The sequence below is a fragment of the Apus apus genome, chromosome 9, assembly GCF_020740795.1.
Source record: "Apus apus isolate bApuApu2 chromosome 9, bApuApu2.pri.cur, whole genome shotgun sequence".
Lineage (NCBI taxonomy): Eukaryota > Metazoa > Chordata > Aves > Apodiformes > Apodidae > Apus > Apus apus.
This window is the reverse complement of record NC_067290.1, coordinates 2,040,043-2,066,508: the sequence shown is the minus strand read 5'-3', so window position 1 is coordinate 2,066,508 and position 26,466 is coordinate 2,040,043. Positions and strand designations below refer to the sequence as shown.

At 46.7% G+C, this 26,466-nt stretch overlaps 1 protein-coding gene across 1 annotated transcript; it reads right to left on the bottom strand.

The window, feature by feature from the left end:
• Positions 1–757: 757 nt before the first annotated feature.
• Positions 758–25,178, bottom strand: ACAD9 (acyl-CoA dehydrogenase family member 9). Its single transcript, XM_051627635.1, has 18 exons — positions 24,980–25,178; positions 23,833–23,926; positions 22,118–22,219; positions 19,395–19,501; positions 17,849–17,949; positions 16,083–16,161; positions 14,922–15,096; positions 14,250–14,323; positions 12,833–12,908; positions 12,130–12,200; positions 11,658–11,777; positions 10,720–10,848; positions 6,969–7,048; positions 6,285–6,411; positions 4,410–4,487; positions 3,501–3,629; positions 1,462–1,534; positions 758–1,031 (listed from the first exon to the last, which is right to left on the bottom strand). The coding sequence occupies exons 3-18, from the start codon at positions 22,137–22,139 to the stop codon at positions 931–933; spliced, it is 1,542 nt and encodes a 513-aa protein (XP_051483595.1). The 5' UTR covers positions 22,140–22,219; positions 23,833–23,926; positions 24,980–25,178; the 3' UTR covers positions 758–930.
• Between the last annotated feature and the right edge of the window lie 1,288 nt (positions 25,179–26,466).

The following is a 26,466-nucleotide window of genomic DNA, read 5'->3' as shown; positions in this document are numbered from 1 at the left end:
GAGGACATGCAGCAGTGCTGGCTTTGTACCAGGTCCTGATGCCCAGCACAGCAGGGAGGGGCAGAAAAACATCATCTCCTGGCACAAGGGCACACATGAGGAGCTGGACAAGCTCCCAGGGTGCAGAGCTGTCAGGCAAGAGGAGCTGCCAGACCCAGCACCGGTGGGGCCACATCCTGCTCCATGGGGCCTGGCCAAGCTGCAGCACAGAGGCACCAAGGGACTTTAAATTCTTAGGGTGCATCCCACGGGAACAAACCAACTGTAGAAGCCAAATTGGCACTCTTGAGAGGTGTCCCTTCCATGGCAGAACTCCCATGAAGGAGCTGGGTTTGCCACTGGTAAGCACCAGCCCTGGGTGTCACTGTGTGTTCCCAGTGTCACAGGTGGAGCTTCCAGTGCTGGCACAGACTGACACACCAGGGCGTGCAGGGCCTTGCACTGGCCTTGCAGGCTGCAGCACTTCTGAGCTATGAAGCCTAAGTCTAAGGTCCTGCAGAGCAATATTTTACCTTTTCAGCCTAATTTGCAAAGCTTCATGGTGCTGCTCCCAGAGCCTGGGGCAGGTCCAGGGGTCCCTTCCCAACTCTGCTGCTCTGGTCCTGCAGTTCCTCAGGGCCTCTCCACAGGTAAGGATGGACAAGGCTGAAGTGTAAGGACACTGAGAGAAAACCTAGTCCCTTCCCAGGGAAGACACAACTCCCACTCCAACCTCAGCTCTCCTTGTTTAGCTAAACACACATTTACATCTACTAAGACAACTTAAATAAAATTTATTTATCCTCTTTGTAGAAGTTACGTTTAGAAGTTTTATTTTACATTGTTCCAGCTCATTACATTTGGTAAACCCAGGAAACAGGTATTTTTAAGGCGTCCATTACTTGGACAGTCACTGAGTCACATGAATCCACCTTTGTTGTCAGGAGGGGATCAGAAGGTCCTGTCCAGTGGGTGGGAACAGATATAGGCTCTCTTTTCCAGTACCTGCTTTGCAGCTTTTTTAATAAAGTCATCCAGGTTTTCTTCTGCATCTACAGAGAATCAGAAGCAAAGTTACCAGAAGGACCCTAAACCCCTTTTCCACGTTTTTTTTCAGAGAAGATTTTAGAATAAAAATGCAAGTTATCTGCCTTTCTGTGCCAGGAGACAACATAACATTCTCTGATAAGAAAACAGATTCTCACAGACGGATCCCACAGAGGTCAGTGCTCAGCCAAGCAGCTCAGATGCCTCCTTGTTACCCAGTATCTCTGTCCACAGTGTTTGCTGCTCAGAGATCCCAAATCTCCTCACAGAGACGTGACATTACAGGACTGGTTCCAGCAGGTACCAGCTCAGTGTCTCATCCTCATGACAAGCAGAGCAAAAGGGGCCTGTTGGTCACGGCACCATCACCTACTTCTGCTTAGTCTGAGAAAGCCATAAAAGTAAAAAAAAAAATACATATTGTGTAGAACTTACATTTTTCTAATTGAGACAGGGCATAATTGTTCTTGAAATAGGCTTCTGTGCAGAAGATATTTGTAAGCAGCACCTGAGAACAGCAGGAAATGCAGGTAAAATGAGTGACTGAATTTCATAAACTGTCATGAAATCAGTGTCATGACCCTGCAGGATTGTCCCCAGGGTGCGCCCAGAGCCCTGCAGGAATGTGCTGAGCTCAGTGTCCCTTTCCCCAGAGCTGGGAATCACCCCTCACTGGCACCTGAGAGAGACACTTGAGAGAGAGACACACACACCCCCACAGACAGGGACACCCCCACAGACAGGGACATCCCCACAGAGCAGCACACACAGCCAGACAGGACACACGTGGGCACACGGAAACACACAGACACACCCTGACACAGCTGCACCCACACACAGACACACCCCTGACACAGGTGGGCACAGGGACATGAACACAAACACACGGGCACACACTGACAAACATGGGCACACCCACCCACACGGGCACACAGAGAGAGTGACAGACACACACAGAGCAAAACATCTGCAGACACACATGAGTACAGGGACACGACCAGGCAAACACACAGACACACGTGGACAGGGACACACAGACAAACACACACAGTGAGCCAGGACACACAGGGGGACAGGGCCATGGACACAGGCACGCACACCCACACGGATAGACGGGCACACATATGGACACATGGCTATAGGCACAGACACACATGGACAGCAACACACAGGGATACACGTATGTACCCACACGCAGGCACACACCCACACGGGTGGGCACACCCATGGGAAGACACACACCCCCACAGAAACCCACATGGACACACACAGATAGGGACACCCACACGCACAGACTCATCCACATGGGCATGAACACACCCGCATGGGCACACACACGGGACCACACAGTGACATGGACAGACACATGGACACACACCCACATGGGCACAGGCACACACACATGTGGACAGGGACATACACACAGTGACATGGACACACGTGGACATGGACACACGTGGACATGGACACACTCACAGACACCCCCACACACACAGGGACACAGACACAGGCACACACATGGACGGACACACAGATGCACCCACACATGGACATAGACACACATGGACAGCGACACAGACATGGACACACCCACCCATACATGGACACACACAGGGCACTCAGACACATGGGCATGGGCATGCACATGGGGACATCCACACACAGACACACACTGACATCTGTATGTGGACACGCACACACAGATGCACCCACACATGGACACACACACGGGGACAGAGAGACACACATACACACAGGCACACACACACAGGCACACCCCACCACCTTTCCTACCCCCCCTGAAGTCTCAAGGCCAGTAAAGACAAAGGTTACACTGACCTGTAGCAAATGTACTTAACCTGCAATAACTGGCACCACAAAACTTTAAATAAACTACTCTACAACCTCCTGCATGTCACTTCCAACAAATTGCTTGGCAAGATTGTTGTTATATGCTACTATTTATCAATAATTACATGGAAAGAGCTTGGGAAGAACTTAATGTGTGAGCAGGTTTAAGAGAAAATGCAGATCTGTAGTTACCTCAGAACTGTGTATGGAAGTGTTGCAGTATTTCAGCACACTGAGGGGGTGCAGCTGCATGTTCAGAGCCCCCAGCAGCAGTGGGGGTGGGTTGTGCATTGCTGCACCAGGTTAGAAACACTGCTGCACTGGGGCTTTTACAGGAGAGTTTGCTGTGGCAAGATACAAATTGTGACCCATTGTAGAAGGCAGCTGAGGTGCCATGAAATCTTTGTCAGGCAGGCCCTGCAAGGGCTGAGCCATCAGCCTGACCTGCCTGCTGGGTCAGAGCAGCTTCCTGACAGCTGCGTGTCCCTGCAGCCTGGCAACCCGTGACAGCTGAGACAGGACAGGTCACCTCGCTGCAACACCTTGTGAGGCTGAGGGTGACAGGCCCTGCTGGTCACACTGGGTGACCCACAGGCCACAGACAGGAGCTCAAGGCCACTTACTTCATGGTCGTGGTTCCTCAGACCGATGCTGATGGAGCGGCTGGCCCTGGAAATGGCTGCAGTCATGGCATAAAGGTTAATCACTACATCTGCCACTCTCTTCAGAACCAGCTGCTCATCCACTATTGTCTAGAAGAGAAAAAAATTATTATTAGCTCATAGTTCATCAATTTAAAACTGTAACCTAACATTTTTTTTATATATTCTGTATTCAGGTTCACACTTCCTTAGCACAGACAGGAAAACTGCCACACAGAATTTCTAGTTGAAAGTGTTGGATTAATCATGTTCCACCTTGTAACTGTTTGGCTGCAGCCAACTGTAAAATTGCTGTGTCTTGAAGCCACTTCAGTAAATGCCAAAAATCACTTCAAGTAACAAATAAATTAAGCCTGTTCAGAAATGTACTGGGCGAAGTTGCATGAGGCAGGACCTTGTCTGATAAGCATTCTCGGAACACAGCAGATTAACTGCCACAAAACTGAAAACCCAGGGCAGTCCAGGTTCAGTCTCTCCTGTTTTACCTACCCCCCCTTTGCACAGCATCATCACAGAGCTGTTTGCTGCACAATACGGATGAGCAGCTGATTCAGAACCTGCTGCTGTAGCTCTTTATTTAGGAAGAGGGAACTGGGTCCCAGTGACTGCTCACAGCAAGTACTTGGTCACTGAAGCAGGTGGGATTTGTGCTTAGAGAGGTGTTTGTTTGCTTGTTTTTTAAACAAAAGTTGTCTGTTACATCCAGTGTTGAATTTCAGCCTCTTTGCTAACTAACATGCAGTAGAAAGGTGTTGTGCAGAGGAGGGTCTGGCTCTTGCCACAACAGTCCCCTCTAGATCTTAGTGAGGCCACTTGGGTTGAGGATAAACTATTTGATAACAAAGACAGCAGAAAAAAAATACTACTTACCTTGCCAAACCTACTTAGCAGGCCTCTCACTGTAGTTCCAAAATAATAAACATTTTCTTCAAGTTTCTTGCCACTTTCCTATAAAATAAAACAGAAAAAAGCAACAACTGGAGTATAAGGGTTGAAACAAACACCCCACCCCCCAGGCCAGGGCCCTTTGCTGAACAGGGCAGGGAAGCAGGAGCTGCCCAGCCAAGGAACCAGCACCTTGGGTGGCACAGCCAGACAGGACCTGCTGCATGGGAAAGGAGCTGCTGTGCCCAGGGGTCCTGGGCTGTGTCTGCAGGAGGCCAGGACTGCTGGTGGGCTTAGCAGCCAAGAGGCAAAAGTTCTCTACTGCAGCATAAACTAGTTTTCCTTTATATTTTTCTCCCCTTAATTAGGCAAGACTGAAGGGCAGCAGGACACTGAAGAGGTCTGGGATCAATTCTGAGTGATCAACACAAAGGAACAATGCACACCAACAACAACCCACAGGCAACTGGTGTCACTGAAGAAAACACCCACGTTATCCCCCAGGTGTGTGTCCCACCACAGGAACAAACTTCCCTCTGAAAAAATGGCAGAGGAATTCTCTGCTAACTACAGTGTTTACTGCCAATATCTACTTGCTGACCAGAATTCCCTCTTAAGATGATCTTTCACCACTTTTCACCACCATCCTTTTTCTTCCAAGCTAAAACATGAGAGAGTTTCCCTATTTACCCAAAAGGAATGGGATTATAAAATGTTGCCTCTTTTCTGAGGGGAAAAATCCCTGTTTAGATGCAGCCCTGGTATCCTGAAGCCCAACTAACGTGGGATTTTTCTCTTGGCAAGGACTGTTTTTTAATATTAATCCAGTTTGCTGCTGAAAGCCAGGTAGGCATGATTTTTCTAAATAAAATAAGCATTCAAATTTTCTAAATGTTACTTTGGTAACTTTTCAGTACAGGCTCCTGTTTAGTTCTGCACAGCAAACCTAATTCTTACTCCAAGTGGTGCAGGTGATGAAAACCTTGAAAATCAAGCTTATCTGGTACTGCTGAATGAATTCACCAGCAGTCTCAAGTTCTGGCATTAAGCAGAACATTTCCAGTCTCCTATTTGACTTTCATTAATTCATAAACACAACTAATTCATGATGCTGATTCTTGGAATAGGAATGTAAGTGGGTTTGAAGCTACTGAGAGGAAATGTGACCCCAGCTTGTCAGCAAGGCCAGAGCTGCTGCAGTTCCAGCAGCCCAGCCAAGTGCTCTGGTGGCTTTTTCTGGGAGGAGATGCTGTATCCTTCACCTTCCCTTGGTGAAGGGAGCAGGATTAGCAAGTCCTGGCAAATCTTCTTACCCTTGTGCCTGAAATACCTGACCTGGAGGACAGGGACACATGGACGGGACAGTAAAAATACTTTTGTTACAGAACTTCAAATCATTAACAAAACATCATAAGGGAAAACACACCTCACCTTTATTCTATGAAAGGATCGTGCATCATTGGTCAGAAAATACTAAGTGATGAAGTAAGTGTGTGTGTATAGTTCACAGAAATTCTTATCTAAAACTGTTTTATTATCAGACAAGAGAAAAGTACTGAGCTTATAACAGATCGTTACAAACAAAGCCTGAAGCCTCAATTTATACAAACTACTAAACTGGATGTAAAGCAGGATTTGATATAAATACAGACTTGGAGCAGGCTTCACTGTACCTTGATGGGTACCCATCTGACAGCTGTAACTAACTGTGTACCCCTGAAAAGTTATAAACACCTGCTGGAGTGTGTGAACCTCACTGTTCTGAGGCACAGGCTTCGTTTTGCACAAAGAGGGTATCAAGTTGTGACACACAGTGAAAGGCTGGTGCTGGATCCCATCCCAGACCTGTGTCCCCCTTACCTGGAGGCTGGGATGCACCACTCCATGATCACCAACCAGCCCCAAATCCACTTTTCTGCCCATCATGTCCCGTAATTTGTTTAGAAACTCCCCCAGGGCCACTCCCACGTTTCCTCTCTTGATTTCTCTGAAATGGACAAACCACAGCTGGGAAAGGCCATGTCCTGGTTGCAGGGGAAGGTTCAGATAACCAGCTGACATTCTAAATGCTTCACCAACACCCCTGCAGTTTGTCTGTGAATCAGCAAGTCTTCTGATCCATTTTACTATCAAGTCTGGACCTGACAGCCCACCCCAGGTGGCTGCTGTTCAGTTCCTCTCAAAAACACTGACAATCAACTCCCGAGACCAGATACAGGCTCAGTATGTAAAATCCAGCTGTCTTAGCAAAAAAACTTTGCTATAAAATCTTGAGTTATAAGCTTTTAATTACTGGTCTGTAAGAAAGAGTTTTACACCAGCTGGAATGGAAGATAAAAGGTAATAAAGTCCAAGATTTGTAAAGCTATAAAACACCCAATTAAAAAGAAAAGACACCTCTGTAACATTTAACTGCTCTTTAGACAGATAATACACTGAAAATACTGTGACCTTTTCCTATGGTTTCGCTTCTGAACTACAGTTAATCAGTTCTCAGATTCTGCTTAGTTAATTAGAAACTCTCAGCAATAAATAAGAACATACTTAATTTTGTCAGTTAAGATCCTGCCCGCGTGCTGCAGCCCCGTCAGAGCGATGTACAGTCGCAGGATTTCATTTGTTCCCTGTGAAAAACAAGGTACAAAGTGACATCAGGACCAAGTGCCAAGTATTTTTAGTATTTAAAAAAACCTCTAGATGTGCTGTGCTGATGTTTGTATGTTTTCCTTTGGCCCTGAAATTGGTTTTAAAGACCCAAGGAAGAGGCAGGAGAGCAGGAGAGCCATGAGGCTTGTATGGATGAGCAAGGAGCTTCTGGACACAGTTACATGTAAGAACAAGGTACAGAGAGTGGAGCAGGAGCAGGTGTCCTGGGGGGAGCACAGAGAAGTGGCCAGAGAAGCAAGGGATCAGGAAGGAAGGGCAATGCACAGAGAGAGTTGGAGCTGACCAGGGGTGTTAAGAACAACAAGAAAGGTTTCTACAGGAAGACATGGGAAACTGGGCCCACTTCAGAAGACCTGCAGGCCTGGTCATGCAGGACATGGAGAAGGCTGAGGTGCTCAGTGACTACTGTGCCTCAGTCTTCACCAGCAAAGGCTCTGGTCACACCATCCAAGTTAGAGAAGGTGAAGGCAGGAACTGTGAAACGGAAGATCTCCCCACTGTAGGAGAAGAGCAGGTTTGTGGCCATCTGAAGGACCTGAAGATGCATAAGTCTATGCAGGGTTCATCCACAGCTCCTGAAAGAACTGGCCAACAAAGTTTGCAAAGCCTCTGTCCATTACATTTGAAAAGTCTTGGCAGTCTGGAGAGATCCCCACTGACTGGAAAAGGGGAAACATAACTCCCACTTTCCAGAAGGGAAAAAAGGAAGACCCAGGGAACACTGGACCAGTCAGTCTCACCCCTGTTCTTGGCAAGGTCATGGAGCAGATCCTCCTGAAGGCTCTGAAAAGGCACATGGAAAGCAAAGGGGTGACTGGTGACAGCCAACACAGCTTCACCAAGGGGAAATCCTGCCTGACTAATTTGGTGGCTTCTACAGTGGGGTCACAGCTTTGGTGGACAAAGAAAGAGCAAACAATGTCATCTACCTGGACCTGTGCAAAGCTTTGGACACTCTCCTGCATTACATCCTGGTATGAAACTGGAACAGTACAGATTTGATGGATGGAGCACTCGCTGGGTAAGGAACTGGCTGGATGGTTGCAGTCAAAGAGTGGTGATCAACAGCTCCATGTCCAGATGGAGACCTCTGATGAGTGGTTTTCCCCAAGGGCTGGTACTGGGACTGGTGCTGTTTAACATCTTTATTGGTGACACGGACAGTGGCATTGAGTGCACCCTCAGCAGGTTTGCTGACAACACCAAAGTGTGTGGTGAGGTGACACACTGGAGAGCCAAGTAAAGGGGGAGAATCACCTCTTTGGCCCTGCTGGCCACACTGTTGGTGATGCAGCCCAGGACACAGTTGGTTTCTGGGCTGCAAGCACACATTGCTGACTCACATTGAGCTTCTCATCCACCATCACCTCCAAGTCCTTCTCTGGACTGTTTTTGATCCATTCTCCACCCAGCCTGTATTTGTGCTTGGGATTGCCCTGGCTTAGGCCCAGGACCTTGGCAGTTTGCATGAACCCACCTCTCAAGCCTGTCAAGGTCCTTCTGGATGTGCATCCCTTGGCTCTTGTGAGATCCCATCTGGAATACTGTGTCCAATTCTAGAGCCTCCAACACAAGAAGGACATGGAGCTCATAGACAAAGTCCAGAGAAGGGCCATGAATACAATCAAAGGGCTGGAGCAGCTCTGCTCTGGAGACAGGCTGGGAGAGTTGGGGTGTTCAGCCTGGAGAAGAGAAGGCTCCAGGGAGACCTTAGAGCACCTTCCAGTGCCTGAAGGGGCTCCAGGAAAGCTGGGGAGGGACTTGGGACAAGGGCAGGGAGGGAGAGGACAAGGGGCAATGGATGAAAACTGGAAGAGGGGAGATTTCGGTGAGACATTAGGAAGAAGTTCTTTAGTGTGAGGGTGGTGAGACACCGGCCCAGGTTGCCCAGGGAAGCTGTGGCTGCCCCATCCCTGGACGTGTTGAAGGGCAGGTTGGATGGGGCAACCTGGGCTGGTGGGAGGTGTCAAAACTGCAGTGACCTGGTGACAGACCAGGGGACAAAGTCTGGTCTGTTACCAAGACCGAGTTCAGGAGAGCACACAGGGAGCACAGCCCAGCTGTTGGTGCTGCTGGAAAAGTGTTACAGGAATTCCACTGTGGTGGGGTTGGGTTTTCTAACCAAGGGTTCCTATAACCTGTCCAATGTGAAAGGTTCCTGTTCCAGCCCTTGCAGAAAGTGCTCCTGACGTCTGGTTGGGGTTTTACCCTTCAGAGTGTCAGTCAGGTTCATGAACACCAAACCCCCAGGGTGCAGGAGGATGACCTTCTAGGTTGACTGTTTTGCTCTTTAATCAATACTGGAACTGACTCTTCCTACTCATGAGACACACACAGGTCTTGGGAAGAGCAGCTGTGTGACTGCTGTGCCATGAGCTGCAGTCTGGAAATTCCTCCCTGCACTAATTTGCACTTGAGATCTTTGCTGCCTTGACAGGGGGAGGTAAATGATCATTCCTAAATTCTCCACCAAGAAAAAACAATCTGGAAGTTTGACTCAGACAGAGATCACTGACAATCAAGCCTGGAAATAGAACACATTTCACAGCCAGCTTTTTTTTTTTTTTTTTAGAATAAATGCACACCAATAAGTTAATGAAACTTCTGAATTAATATTTTGTGAGTTTCCCTGCTTCACTTGTGGGAAGGAAACATCAGGAAAGGTTTCTCAAGTCTAGGCACCAACAGAGCAGCTGAGCCACTAAAGAAATCAGAAAATCCTATCAGGGAAATCTGTTTAAGAAATAACATTTTGCCCATACCTCTTACCAAATCCTATCACTTATATTGTTACAGATACATGAGAATCAAAGCAGTAAAAAGGTTTCAAAATATGCCTGACACAAAGCAAGGTGACTGACTTCATTCTCCTAAGGCTCCTGCTCAGGCAGCCCTAGTGCTCTGGTTTCATCCTGAGTCAGCAGGTGCACTTAGAGCTGTTCACTGAACATGAACTGGTGAGTTCCTTTTGTCTTTTATGCTCATTTAGAATCACAGAACACTAGAGGTTGGAAGGGACCTCTGAAGATCATCGAGTCCAACCCCCCTGCCAGAGCAGGACCAAAAAACCACAAACAACTAGGACAGATCCCTCAGAAAGGCATCCAGACAGGTCTTGGAAGTCTCCAGAGAAGACTATTCAAAACAGAAGGAGACTGTTCTCCAGAGAAGGAGTCTATTCAAAACAACAACAACAAACCCAAGCCATGAACTGGGATTATTTTTTCTCTTGACAGTGTATTTAGCTGCTTATTTTTTAAAAAACATCCAGAAATTTTCTAAATATTTAAGAAACTGTATATGCACTGCCAGCACATATTTATAACTGTATGTACACTGCCATGTGTGTGGATCACCAGCTGCTTCTTTCCAGAGGCAAAGCTGGTGCCAGTTTCTCCTGTAACTCACACCTGGTGAGTTAAGTCTGTAATAAAGAGCATCACATTTTATTGTAGGAAAATCCTATCCCTATCCCCAAAGCAAGACTAGTTCCTCAGTCTTATTTCATCACAGACTTGGCAGCCAACCACACAAAGGCTTGTTCCACTGAATACCTGGTGTCAGCTCAGACTTACAGAAAGAGAGTGTGAATTTCAGGTTACAGTAAAAACAGTATCTTGAAACTTGCCTCAAAAATCAGCAGTATCCTGGTGTCTCTGAGGTAGCGTTCATAGGGATAATCCTTCATGTAGCCAAGGCCCCCCAGGATCTGCAGAGCTTCACTCACACAGGCCCAGGCACCTTCAGAGCTGAACACCTGCCATTGGAAAGAACATGAATGACCACAGTGCCCGGAAAGCACAGACACACTGCCCTGTTGCTGCAGCTGCAGGACACTGCTGGAGTACCCCATGCTGCTGCTGCACCCCTTGTGTTCAAAGCTTGTCTGGAATAGACTCCTTATGGCTCAGGGTGGATTCTCTGCTCCAGCTGCAGCCATTTCTTTGCAATCCAAATGAACATCTCTGTGAGAAGATGTGCCTGGAGAGCACAGCCAGGAACCCAAGAGCAGCTGCCACTGGCTGGAGCCCTGCAGGCCTCCCTGGACTCAGGGAACAGTTCTGTCCAACTGCCCACATCCCAAGGGGCTGTGGTGGGGGCTGCAGCCCCTGGGTGCTACTCAAGGGCTCCAGCAGCACCTGTCCCTGTGACACCCCAGCAGAGGGGGCCAGGCTCCCTCTTTGGGTGTGTCCTGCCACCAACCCCCAGCCCAAGCCAGGACAGAGGTGCCTTTGCCAGGCCTGCAGCTGGGGCTGTGACTGTCCTTTTACTGTTGGCACCATGTAAGGCTGCAGAAAACCAGAACTCTAGAGGCCCATCATATTCCAGACTGCTGTATGCAGTATTTATTTGTGTGGTGATAAAGCCTGACTCTGAGATAATCAACAGTATGGGCAAAACAAGAGAAAACAGCAGTGTCTGTTTTTAATCTGGCTGAGGGCTTTGTATCACATGCACCTGTAACACCGGAGCACCCTGGTGATCTGCATGTGGAGTGAAAATCAGGAGATTGTGAATCTTTATTAGGTTAAAGCCACAGAAAAATCTCCCAGTAAAATGAATTACCTTGACCATGGCAGCCTCCACGGAGCAGTCAGGAAATCCTGGCTTGTCCATCATTCCTGCAGTCAGGTAGGCCATGCTCTCCATGACATAGGCTTTCACTGCCATGAAACAGAACTTCTCCTGCCAAACAGTAATGCCAGGAATCACAGTCACTCAGAGGCAAAGCCAACCCTGAAACTTAAGAGCACAACTGCAGTTCTTATATGTTTAACATATTATCCAATACTAATTGATAAAATGTACTGCAAAACAATAATGAAAAATATATAAAACAGGAAATAATTTTCTTCATAGGTAACAATTCTAGACATTTAAAAGATCAGTGTACAGAAGTCTGCACTAAGTTTACAGAACTTTAATACCTCTAGTAATTTCTTATGCCAGTACAGCCAAAAGAACCCCAACATAATCTATGTACTTGCACTTAGTCAACACAAAGCCCAAAGATTTAGGTTTTTCATTTTTTATTTACCTGAATTAATCCAAATTCACTCAGTCTCTTATCGAACTGCTTCCTGGTACAAGCATACTCTGCTGTCATTTCTGCAACAAACAAACAAACAAACAGAAAGTCCATCTCAGCCAGCAGCACAGTCACTGTCACCCTGCAGGCACCCAGAGCTGCTTCCCCAGCAGCAGGTGACAACACCTGCAGTGTGACCCTGTGCATCACTGGAGCAGTGCCTGGGGCCTCCAAACAAGGATCTGAGGGGTGAGCTGTGTGCTTAGAAAGGGCAGGTTTCAGTGCTAACTCGTTATTCCAGAGTGATTTCTGGTACTCTTTTGGGTAACTACTGTAGAAACCAATTTTATTACCTATTACTGTGTATGAGCTTTGAGCTAGTTATTCAAGTGGGAGGTTTTACAGGAGATTATACCTTCAAAAACTATGATATGTAGGCTATTCAGTTAGTAGGAGTATTTCACCTCAGAAAAATTCAACAGAGGCAATAACTTTCCACTATATGAACTGAAAGAGCCTTCAGTGTTAAAACACTGTAAACAGCCTTTCTAAAATAAAAATATTTCAGTGTTTTAAAGAAGTCAAAGCAGGTTTTGGCTGACAATACAGCCATGTTCAAGCTTCCTGCTGCTGAATTAACTGCATTTTCTACCTTCTGCAGGCCAGGGTTTTTGCATGGCACCCAGCAATCCAGAACACCTCATGCACCCACCTATCAGTTTCTTAATCATCCCAGCAGATGCACTGCCCATGCTAAACCTTCCACTGTTCAGGATATTCATGGCAACCTGTGGAGGAAATGAATGGGGTTTAGGACCAGTGGTGTTACAAGACTCCTCCTCAGGCCATGATGAGCACTGTGATGTTTTAGTGCTTTCCTGGAACACAGCTCCCAACACCTCCTGTCCTGGGACACCTCAGACTGCTCAGCACAGCCCTCAGCATCCCAGCAAGAATGTTTCAAAACTAGGTGGTTTATCTTCACCAAATCCAATTTCATATTTGATACAGTTTTCAGATACCAATGATCCAGTGACCAGGATGCAATCCTCTATTCAAACTACACTAAGGTAAAATGTATATAAAAAGGTATTCCTCTGCAACTGGACAAAAAACACTGCAGCTACAGCACTGCTGAAGGTGATCAGGCAACCACACCAGAAAATTGTTTTAATGTGTGCACACAACAGCCAAATATAAACATCTCTGCAGCTGCCCACTGATGGAAGCTTTCCTGCTTCTGAGATCTTTCAGCAACATACAAGAAAAGGAAACAAGAATGAAAGGTGCAGAAATAAAATACAGATCCATAATGTACAAAAATAGATTCTGAAATCTGGTATTACTGTTTCTTAACAAGAGATACATGGGTATTTAGTTCAAAGACTGTTAGGAAATTCAGTGAGAAGTCATTGTTCCTACATTTTAATTAGTGAGAATTATCTGAATCACCTGTTAATGTTTGCTGCATTAAAGAAAATGGTTTAATTTAGCATTTAGGTCTGGATTTGCCTGTTCTAGAGGAACTAGGAAAATGGAGAAGTACCATGAAGAACAGTTTTGCAAACCCACATGTCAGGCTCCTGGGGAAAGGTGACAACAGCCAAGTGACCAGTGTGGTCTGGCTGGTGCCACACTCCTCTGGAGCAAGGCAGAGAACCCAGTGCCAGAGGATGCCTCCAGGGTACCCCTGTGCAATGATGTAACCCAGGAAAGCCACTGGACAACCCTGGGACCCTGGAGAAGCTGGACTTCCCTCAAATCAGCTCCTTTTACACTAATTTCTTTCCCTTGCTGGACAGTCCACCCCTCTGGCTGAAGGAAACAGCAGCAGCCACTTCCCTGCTTCACTTCAGAAGTTCTGCTGAAAAAGTTGCTCCTTTTTCTGAAGAGAAGAGCATACCATGGACAATGTTAAGAAGCCAAACAAATACTGCAGCCAGCTCTGGCACTGGGCCAGTGAAACCAATCAATACAGAGTGGATCAGGTCAATGGAAAAGTCTGTCCCCCTGGATTCTCCAGTCTAGCAATGCTCAAACTACCAGTACAGAAACCTCAGTACAGTGGGGAAAAAAAATTTCTCCTTCAGGCTTTTAACAATCATCAGTAGTTATTCTTGACTGCTTACCTTAAAACCTCCTCCTACTTCTCCAATTACATTCTCTACAGGCACTTTTGTGTTTTCAAAATGTACTTCACAGGCTGAAACACAGAGTTAATAGCTGTTGAATTACTATGTAGATATATTTAAGACATTCAGGATCATAATAGGCTCTTTTTGAACACGAATTGAGGTTTTCCTAATTACTATGACAGAATTACACAGGCTTAACCAAAGAAGACAGAACTTGGGAAAAGACTGTAGGTGCCATCAATTACTGATGTAAAATATCCAAGACATCATTAATGTACATTGTATAAACAGAGAACTACAGTGTTGCCTCTATTTTAAGGAACTGATACAGCAGTCAAGGCCAAATGATGGATGCTGAAAAAAGAAGAGCCCATGAAAACTTCCTTCTAGATTAAAGCTACTTGGTTACTGAGTCTCCTGAGCAATTTCTGTCACTGGACAGTTCATTAGAAGATTCAGGTGTGCAGAAAAGAATGACACAACATGGGTTTCTTATTTCAGACCCTGCATTAGGAAGGACTCATAGGAAAAGCCAGGTAAGAAAACATGAAATTTATCCTGCTACATGGAACATAATAATTTGCCTCTGAATTCAGATGATCTAAACAAATTAACACAGTAAAATATTAAAACAATTCCTGTTAAACAGTCTTAAGTGATTCTTACTATTGGATCCTCGAATGCCTAGTTTATCCTCAGGTTTCCCATGGGTGACTCCACCAAAATCCCGCTCTACGATGAAAGCAGTAATTTTGTCTTTCACTTGTCCATCTTTATCAACCACCTCTGTCCTAGCAAACACTGTGAAGATGTTAGCAAGGCCCCCGTTTGATATCCACACCTGTTTAGACAGAGGAAAGATGTGTAAGAAAGATACGTGTTCTGATCTTGTGAGCACTGTTCTTCAGGGTTTTGTAACAGACCAGCACAGAAGAGAGTGGTGAAAAACTGCTGCTCCTTCCCATAAAATTCTAATGAGTGTTCTGCTGCTGGTGAACACATTTCCAAGGAAAGCTGAGCACAGAATGTTAAGTTTAGAGCAACTATAAAATAGGTTGTAATACAGACTGGAATTAAAATTAAAATCCATGGTGCTTTTTCACAAAAGCTCATATATCCTGCTACTTCTGGCTCATGAGGGATACAAGGGTAGAACAGGCTGAAGACCTATTTTACCCCAAATAATTAAAACTCTGATGAGAAATTCTCTGCATCAGGCCAATTCTGTCTGCCCTCTCACACAGCTGGGTCTCTTCACAGGACAGACAAATGCATCACCAACCACAGCTCTCAATGCAGGAACTATTGCTGAGTCCAGTCCAGTCCATTCCTGCCTTTCCTCTAGACTGCATTCTGCTGTTGGTTCTGCCAGCAGAAACACTCCAAGCAGTCCTATTTCCAACTCACTGTCAAATTTTATTTCAAATACACCTGCAAGATCTGGCATGAAAAATGAAAAGAGAGGGGAAAATGGTTTCAGGTTTCTTTTTGCCTGTGCTGTTACAATGGGGACTAACTAACTAACCAACCCTCCTGAGGCTCAGCATCATGAGCTGGCTGTACAGAGAAGGAACTTCCTTTTGTGGCCTTTCCTATCCTTCTTGCCAAGAGTTCAGTGAAGTTCATTCCCTGCACACTGTGCTCTTTCGTTCTTTATGGCCCTAAAGCAACATGGGCTCTTTTTGTGATGGTCATTCTTGGAAACCTCAAGCTGGTGCAGCTGCCAGGCTAGGGCAAAACAGACTGACTGCAATGCTGAAAAGACAAAGGTGTTTTCTCTAAACTTGTAAACAAAACCTCTCATATTCCCAGCCTGCAGGTGGATACCTTGGAGCCATTTAATAAGAAGTATTTCCCATCGTCACTGAGGGTTGCTCTTGTCTTGATGGACGCAGCGTCGCTTCCACTAAAAGCCAAACAAGTTATTAATGTTTAAAGAAATAAACATGCTTTTAAAAAATCCCAACATATTTTCCCCTCTACCCATAGTTTAAAAAGCAATGCTGATAGTTGTATTAAATAGCAGTATATAAACAGCTCTAAACAAATGTAATTCTACATCAGACCCCTGAGGGGACACCCTGCTGATTAACACATCATCCATCTTATGACCTGACCAGAATGTTCAGAATTTCTTGAGCTACACATTGAGCTGTATGAATGTACAATGAAACTGCCATTCTAAAACACAATCAAGTTTAAAAGGTCTAAGTTGTTCCTCAAAAATTCGTACCTTGGTTTCAAAAAGGCTCAACAGAAATGAAAAAGTGACAGTGTCTATAGTCTCTATCAATGAGCACTTGGGCACATCAAATACAGGAGCAAAATCAGGAATCAAAGGTTTATGTTGTGTGATTAGAAGTTCAGACCGTCTATCTAATCACCAGCTTATGACATAGTTGAACAAGCAGCACATAGTCTCCTTTTCCACCAGTTACAAGGCAGCAGGGCTCACTGCAGGCCTGCAGCTGAAGCCACCTGCTAAGCTGCTGGGACAACCAGACCTCAGCTATTTCAACTGGGTTACATTTCTAACATTCAGCTCTAACAACAAGGGCTCCCTGCACCAGAACTAGGGTCCCTAAGAAGACCAAAGTTAAAAATTACAAAGATTAGCCATCTTTTTAAACATTACTGGGCTAAATAAAGATGTTAGAAGAATTTCAGAACTCAGTTAGCCCTTGCTTTTCTCCCTCTGTGTGACTTCAAGTCCCTTCATCAGTCACTTTGTTGTTAAAATAGTTTGAATTTGACCTCCAAGTGAGATAGTTTTAGAGGGTCAAAACCCAGCTGAGATCTCTTGAATAAAACCCACCATTGATGGCTACAGCAACATGAAGATCAGCAAGTGAACCAAATGCTCCTGGCAAGTCATTCTAGCAGAGAAGAATTCAGAAAAGACAGTTCCAAACTATAGCTCTGCCTGGGCAAAGATTCAGCTGCTCCCAGTCCTTCCCAATCCCTTTCCCATCACATGGTAAACCCTCTGCCTGGATATTTTCAAGAAAACTGTACTACTGCATTAACAGAATTTGCAACATTTCCAACAGGCAATGAAGAAACACAAGAAATAAAACTTGATCTTTGAAATGAAATTGCTGCTACAGAGATGCCTTTGCTAAACTCGAAGGAAAGACCAAAATTCCTTCCTATTATTGTTGGTAGCTCCTTCAACACAGGACTTCATAATTTTGCAAAGGAACTGAAGGCATCCTCAGACAGTCTAGCACTTTATTTCTAACATAGCACAGAACATCCTTTCAATTCAGACTCAGTAATGCCAGATATTCAATGGATGCATTCCTGGGATGGGGGAAAAAACATCACTATCCACCATGGGATGGACAGTGACACCACAGGAACTGCCCTAAGCAGCACACTGGGGAGAGATGAAGTACATGACTTGGAGTGAACCTTTTAGAAAAAAATGGACTTATATACTGAAGCCATAGGCACCAACTAGTAAAGATTTAATAGACTAACCAAACAACCACTGGAATGAAGATGAAAATAATAATAATAATAAAAAAACAACCCTAAAACATTTTCTGTTTTGGTGTCTTCTGAAGCTTTTATGATTAGAAAACCAGTACCTTCCAGGCTCAGTGAGACAAAAAGCTGCAATGTGCTCCCCAGATGCCAGTCGAGGCAGGTACTTTGCCTTCTGCTCATCAGTGCCAGCAATGAGGATTCCCTAAAGAAAGGATTAACAGAAAACTCTTCAGCATCAACCTGTGTGAAAAAATGAAGCTTTGCCAAGTTCTGAAAGCCTAATTTGCAAGTTTAATGGCATAACAAGAGACAGTTTAACAAACAATGGGTATTATCATTCACCAGATGTTAAAATATGTCAAAGTTACTGTCAGACAGTTGTTCAAATGCCCAAGGAAATAGCTTCTTGTTAAGCCTGCCTTCTAGGGTAGCTTTCACTGCATTTATGCTGTAAGGAAGAGCTTAACTGTTGCTCTGAAAGGCTCTGAGGTAGGCCTTCCTTCATCATTTGTCACACCTTCCCATCACTGTAATTTTATTTTAATACCCCAAAAAGTAGCAATTTTCAAAGCTCCTAATCAGAGAACAGAACACGTGATTTACTTTGATTCCTAATTATTTAATTATGTAGAAATGTGACAATAACTTTTTGTGAGAGTGCACTTATTTTAATTAACTCTGTTGTATTTGCTTTTAATACAGCAGGTTTCTTATGAAGGACAAAAAAAAAATAAATACATGGTGAAGCTAAATCATCAATGGTTAAACTGCTAAGATACAGTTACTCAATAAAATTCTGATTAACCCCAACTGGCCCAAGCTGGCCACAGCAGGAGAGTGAGAGAGTTATGTCTCACACTACAGGTCTCATCAGCTTGGCTGCACTAGCCCTGTTTTACAGATGGTGACATTTTAAGTACACTGAGGAATAAACACATATTTTAATTAGCATTGTCTGCTTAATTCCACAAATAATTTTTTCCTTGTTATAAGTTTACTGTTATTTCCATCTTCAGACTGCCACCATCCACCCACCATAAAAAGCACTAAAAGGTGGATATGTGTGGCTCTATTATACATTATATAAATAACATACTGTATGATTTATATTAAAATTAGTTTTAAATTCCCCTGCTTGCCATAGCACACTGGTCTTGGATAGGTTTTCTTGTCTAAGTCCTCCCATTCACCTAGAAAAAATTGCATCTTTCTGAAATCTCTGCATCTCCTACCTCCCCATAATTTCAGCCACCCTGATATTTTATTTATTTCAGTATTTATTCTAGCTACTTTTATCAGATTGGCTCCATTTGAAAAACCTGGGATAATTTAAGGTATTTTTTCTAAGAATTATCATCTCAGTGTTTCCTGGACTAATAATTTTCCTGTGTACATCACATTCAGTCTTTATGCTGCATGAAAGTCTTACTCTGAGCCACTGACAGAGGGTGCTGGGAACATGAGCAACCAACTTTAAGTCAGAATGTTCCTCCTGATTTGTGCTCCACAGGCAATTCCTGTTTGTGACACACTTCCTGTGGGAAACTTCTTTTTCTTCCTCACATTCCCTATTCAAATAAACTTCATCTTGCCTTTTCTATACCAGTTGTAGAGACCTGCTTGACATGAAAGCAGAGGATTCCTTACCTTCAGCCCAATGGCTTGATGAGCTGCCAGAGTAACAGCAATAGATCCATCCAGAGAAGTGATTTCTCCCAAACGTGCATACATGGTATTGGACAGACCAAGACCACCTGGAACAAACACTGAGCTGTATTCCAAGTAGATATCTTACCATTCCACTTGTCCCTTCCCCCCACCAAGTCCCTTTCAAGTACAGAAACATCAAGAACATAACACTGTTAATTGGGGAGCATCTTAGTAGAGGTACTACTCTACTAGTAGAGCAGCACCCAGCTGCAGCAGTGCCAGAAGCATCATGAAAACAGTGACTTCTTAAAAAGCATGAGCTGTGCTGCATTTAGTTCCACCCAGAGAGCAGATGTGCTTGTGTTCATGCACACGTGCACACACAGCACAATCCAGCAAATGGCAGAGAAGAAGCTTGTTTGAAGCACCCTGCCATGACAATGGTGAAAGATCCAGTACAGAAACTGCTCCAGTCTGAATCTCTGGGCTTACAGGATAACATGAACTTTTTGGTGACACTTCCATGCTAGGTTACAAAGCCAGACAATGACCCCAGAGATGTGGCTGCCCTGTGAGGAGCTGCAGTGGGAGCAGAGCTGGGAGCTGGGCAGGGCTCGGAGAAGCCGGGCTGGCTCCCACACAAGGCCAGCCGGGCTGCCAGGACTTCACACCACTGCCGCTCTCACCCTCCTCCTCCAGAGCGCGCTCACGTCAACTAAAGCTCCCACTCGTCCTCTCCAGACCCACCCGTATTCTCTTCCCCTTTCTAACAGGTGCCGGGTTCAGGATTCAGCTTGGAGACTGCTGCTGATGTGCACAGTGATCCAGGTTAACGAGCATTACTGCACTATTTACATGAGCTTCCTTTTTCCCATCAATGTTCTGCATTTTAGTACTTCTGGCAAACATGCCACCATTACAAACCATCATGAAAAATACCAGGCTTGACCGAAGAGTTTTAAAATATCACAAGCCTCACCAAGAAAAATACAGCAGGTTTAAGCTACAGAAATGGCAAAAAACCTCACTAGAAGCATTTTCTTGTGACACAGAAAACAGCAGCTTGCTTACAGCAAGCTGACTGCTCCCCAGCTTCTGGTTTTTATCCAGCACACATGTTTGCAAGATGACAGGACTGTGATTTTCTTCAAGTGCTGAATGGCTTGCAACCCTTCACAAACAGGAAGCTGAGAAAGTATTCCTTCACAAGCTTCCAAGACCAAAACAACATGGACATTTTATGAAATTAAAGTATGATTTGTACATGAAATACATTGCCCTTCAGATTCTAAAAAAAATTAAGAGTGAGAAACTTAGTTCCATTTAATCAATACTAAGTTACAGGTCCAATGTCATGGCACTTCCTAATGCTCTTCTCTGAGTTCTAACCTTTTTTCTTTGCTTCCAACACCTCCTTTCAGGGACACTCATCTTCTGCCTTCTTCCAATGTACTTCTTAGCTCCTAAATACCTCTCTCCCCCCAGCTGGGTTAAGGTGCTCTGTCCAGCCCCAGACACCATCCTGAAGAGGAAAACTTCAGAGAGCTTGCAAACCTCCTTTCTATCTTACTCTCACACCACCCTGCCCCATTCTGAATCCCCATGAAAAATATTTAATATAATTTCTAATGCACTTCAAAAGCAGCAATTAGCAACTAATTAATCACCAGAGATCACATCACATTACCATACATGCAAGCTATGCAATACACTTTGATGAATCTGTATCCTTATTTAAGGAACTGAAATCACAGCAGTCCAGCAACACTAGTTACGTTGTCTAACACAACAAACAAAAAGTGGGTAACAAAGAATGCTACAAAATCCAGGGTATTACTTTCACACCAAGTAAACACTGAGGTTTCTCTCCAGCTCTATACAGTTTTATTGTCATCACTGAAAAAAATAATGCTTCCCACGAATCTCTTAAAAAATGAGGTACCTTCCCCACCAAAACTTCTGCAAATGGTCAAACACAGTTTTGTCTTCCTCAGAGTCACTCTCTTTAAAGTCATCATCTTTTATAATAGACAATGGATCACAGAAGGACCTAATTTCTTTATAAAGTTAATGTAAAATAATAGTTTAAATCCCAATTTTTATTTTATGCATAAGATTAAGATTACAATTTTATTGAAAATTCCTTTGCAAGCTTAAGGGTTAATCCACTGAGGAACTACTCTCTGATCTCAATTAGCATGACAATGTTGTTTGTAAGACACAAACTTGTTGTCCAGTATTGAACAGGAAAGGTTTTACACAAAAGTGACACATTTAATGAGCAGACATTACACTTTCACACTATCAGCCAAGGACAGGTGACAGCTCTGACAGATCAGTTTCCTGAGACACTGTGGTTTGGCCCCAGTATCATTTCAGGAACCATCCACATGGGCTGCAAGTCCTGCAGAATGTCCAGCTACTCCCCTGTATCCAAAAAAAAGAGCCCAAAGAAAAATCCTACCCATGAGGAATTTATACATCTAAAATCAGTGACCTAAGTGAGGTGCCCAAGGCAGGAGTGTGCGGAGCTCCCTACACACCAACAAGCATCCTCACTGCCCTGCAGCTCCTCACCAGCCAGGGGGCAGGAAGGCTCAGCTCCCAGCCTGGGCAGCCAACTGCAAGGAGTGCAGGGGATCCTGCAGACACTCTCAAGACCCAAACACACACTAATGAACATAGACCACTGGGTTATTCATTTGTCATTGTTTACTCACCATATTCCTCTGGAATCTGCATGCCAAAGAGACCCAGGTCCCTCAGTCCTTTTAGGGTTTCAGGAGGGATTTTTGCATCTTGATCAATCTTCTTAGAGTCCACTACAAATAGAGAAGGTTTTATCATTTTAAATTTTGTAAAGTCACGACATGTACAGAAAAAGGACCTGGAAGTGGGGAAAATCTGTTTTAAAAATCACTTTCTCCAACATTTCTATGTGTACAAATTGTGCTTCTTCCACTCAGCAGGCATGATTTACAAGCATTCCCAGGATTTTCTATCTGAACTATGCCTAGGTCATGATTAAAAAGAACATAAATGAGTTAATTATAAAAATCTTGCTCTTATGAGTTACTAAAATTCCTGGGGATTACCAGAGCTGTTCTGTACTGTGACAGTGCAAATAAACAAGAATTGTACTAAGCAGCTCAGGAAGGCTGTGAGCTGCAGCAAAAGGATCTTTCCAAAAAGTGTGCAAAAGAAGTAATTCTGCAAAAGCACCAGTGTCTTCCTAGAGAAACTGAAATGACACTGCAAGTGCTGTATGAAATATAACAGGGGGAGGCAACTGCACATCCAGATGCTCCTCTAAGAGAAGTTATTCAGAAAAAAACCTCATTTTTAAAAAGACTTTTCATTCCCCACCCTCATTTTTTAGCTATACGGTGTGAGATCTGTAGCTGTGGTTTGTCATCAGCTGTTCTGGGGAGAAAAAGGTGGTTTTTACCTCTTCCTCCATTACACCCACAGAGACCTACTCGTGGTGTCTGGACTTTGTCAGGTTTCATCATGACTCTGCTGAAATGATTTTCCTCACCCCCTGCCAATTGTATCAAGTTTCTAACTGCTTAAGGCTCCTCTCCTAACCACACCCCTAAGCTCCCCTGGATAACTAAACAGAAATAGTTGTGAATTGAAACAAATTTCCACCTTCAGTTATGTGGTGATATAATTTGACGTTTTTATTCCTCCCCTAAGTATCAGCTTTTTTACTCAATAAATGATGTCCCCCAATAGAGCAAAGAATTTAAAAAGGTAATTGCATGAATTCTTAATTTACTGCCAGTGTCCACCATTACAATTCTACAGTCAGAATTACCTGGATCTCATAAATTGTGATCTGTGACATGCACAGGCTTCTTCCAACTCCTGCAGTGTTTGGCAATCTCAGCCCTACATCATTCTCAGCAGGATGCAGCTCAACTGCCTCAGAAATGGCTGCCTGTAAACATCAATTTTCTACAATTGTTCTAGAATTGGCTTACCTGCTGCACCAGAGGAAACACCCTGCAACCCTATCAAGAAGGCACACGCCAGGGCAACTTTTCCCAGCACCTCTGCTGAATTTTGTGAAACCCCATTTTAGTTTAAAAGCTTCAGAAAAAAATAATATATAATATATTATTATATATTATTATATAATACATAAAGTAGCAAACAGCACTATTAGATAGAGCCAAGACCAATTTCATATCCCACCTCTATCCCAGAATTCTTTTACCTCTTCTTTTTTTCTGTTTTGAAGGTTTATTTCTTGCCATCAGCATGCAAATAATCCATATATAAAAAGCATAACTACACATGCCTGTAGAGTCACTAGCACTGTATGACTGGCAATAAATGCACAGGATAACCTGAAGTATAATAATCTTATTCAACTGCTGTATTTAAATCACTGAATCACTTGCATGAATACAAAACCAAAAACTATTACCTTCTTCATTGAAGAACTTTTCTACAGGTCCTACAAACTGATTGATCTCCTGTAGTTCTTCATTGCTAATTTCTGGGTAAGGGAAAACTTCTTCCTAAAATAAAGACAGAAATTTTTATTGTATTTAAAAAAAAAATAAATACCCCAACACATTAATCATGCAACTGAAATAAAAATTCAAGAGGCTCAGCCCATCAGTGCAGTCCTGGGAAACTCTCAGTGCATGGTAAAGGTGAGTTCCATGTTGCTCCTGATAATCACCCTGATATTTTGGTCGAAACCTGAATAAATAAAAAACCCAAGCAACCAACAAAAGAAGCAAAAAAAAAAAAAACCTATGTGAAAAAACACGCACTTATTTTTTATCATCTTTCCCCTTTTCAATGGAGAAGTCTGCCCAAACCAAACCGTTCACAACAGTCTGAGGAATCATGTCAAGTACAGAAAGCCGGGAGCTAGGAAGTGCTTTATTTTTTCAGAAAGCTGTTGTACTGAAATGTGAGAGGGAGGGGAAAAAAAGGCAGGTATCATGAGGGGTTCATCACGGTGGAGTCTTGAGTGCTGAGGTCTGTTTTGGGAGCCTTTCCTGTTCCAACTCCTGCCAGGGGGTTTGAGTCATTCCTTATTTACATTGATGCGACCCTTTCATCTCTGGCGACGCGTCCTCTGAACCCAGTGCTGTGTTCATGCACGGCTGCAGCTCCAAGTTTTAACTCCTTCGTCCGGCGGATGCAGCGAAGACGAAAACGAGAGCTCCCAGCCTCTCTTAGAAAAACGCGTCAGCAAAAAGCTGACCCCGAGTCTGGCTCCCGTGAGGAAGCAGGAGGACAAAGCGGGCTTGAGGTTTTGTGGAAAGCAGCAGCTCAGCGCCCAGGCCCCACCCTGGGCCTGCTCGGGCCCCTCAGCCCCCTGATCCCCCTCCCCCTGCCCGGGGCAGCCCGGGACAGGCCCCTCATCCTCATCCTCCTCATCCCCCTCACCCTGCCCGGGACAGGCCCCCTCATCCTCATCCTCCCCCTCACCCTGCCCGGGGCAGCGCGGGACAGGCCCCTCATCCTCATCCTCCTCCTCCCCCTGCCCGGGGCAGCCCGGCCGCCCAGCCCCGCGCTCCCTCAGCCCGGCGGGGGCTCTGGGGAGGAGCCCTCACCTTCCGCAGCCTCCCCAGGAACAGCTCCTTGGCGAAGGCGGGTCGCGGAGCCGCGGTGTGCAGGCGGCGGGCGGCGGGGCCCGGGAAGGCGGCGGGGCCCGGGAAGGCCGCGGATCCCGGGAAGGCCGCGGATCCCGGGAAGGCCGCGGGGCCCGGGAAGGCCGCGGATCCCGGGAAGGCCGCGGATCCCGGGAAGGCCGCGGGGCCCGGGAAGGCGGCGGCGGGGCCCGGGAAGGCGGCGGGTCCCGGGAAGGCCGCGGGGCCGCGCAGGGCCCGCAGCACCAGCCGCGCGCTCATGGCCGCCATCCTCCCGTCAGGCCCCGCGCGGGGGGACGGGCCCGTGGGCGGGAGCGGGGCCCGGGAACGGGGCCCGGGAATGGGGACCGGGAATGGGGACCGGGAATGGGGTTCGGGAAAGCAGGGAAGGGCCTGGGAACGGGGCCCGGGAACGGGGCCCGGGAAGGCGGGGCCGCCAGGAGCTGCCCACCCCCCGGTCGCCCCCGGGCAGGCCAAGGACGCGCCCCCCTGCCCCGCTACCCCCTGTCCCGCAACCCCCCGCCTGCCCCGCAGCCCCTTGCCCCGCAGCCCCCTGTCTTCCCCCCTGCCCGTCCCGCAGCCCCCCGCCTGCCCCCCTGCCCCGCAGCCCCCTGCCCTGCAGCCCCCTGCCCTTCCCCCCGCCCCCTTGCCTGCCCCGCAGCCCCCCTGCCTGCGCCCCTGCCCCGCAGCCCCCCTGCCCCCCCGTCTGCCCCGCAGCCCCGCTACCCCCTGCCCCGCAGCCCCCTGCCTGCCCCCCTGCCCGTCCCGCAGCCCCCTGCCTGCCCCCCTGCCCGTCCCGCAACCCCCTGCCTGCCCCCCTGCCCCGCAGGCCCCCCTGCCCCACAACCCCCTGCCCCGCTACCCCCTGCCCCGCAGCCCCCTGCCCGGCAGCCCCCTGCCTGCCCCGCAGCCCCTTGCCCCGCAGCCCCCCCTGCCCCGCAGCCCCCCCTGCCTGCCCCGCAACCCCCCGCCCCCTAGCCCCCTGCCCGCCCCGCAGCCCCCTTCCCCGCAGCTCTCTGCCCCGCAGCCCCCTTGCCTGCCCCGCAGCCCCCTTGCCTGCCCCACAGCCCCCTGCCCCACATCCCCCCTGCCTGCCCCGCAGCCCCCTGCCCCGCAGCCCCCCTGCCTGCCCCGCAGCCCCCTGCCCCACAGCCCCCCTGCCCCACATCCCCCCTGCCTGCCCCGCAGCCCCCTGCCCCCCCGCCCCCTTGCCTGCCCCACATCCCCCCCGCCTGCCCCGCAGCCCCCCTGCCCCACAACCCCCTGCCCGCCCCGCAGCCCCCCTGCCCCACATCCCCCTCGCCCCCTTGCCTGCCCCGCAGCCCCCCTGCCTGCCCCCCTGCCCCGCAGCCCCCCCTGCCCCGCAGCCCCTTGCCCGCCCCGCAGCCCCCCTGCCCCACATCCCCCCTGCCTGCCCCACATCCCCCCTGCCTGCCCCACAACCCCCTGCC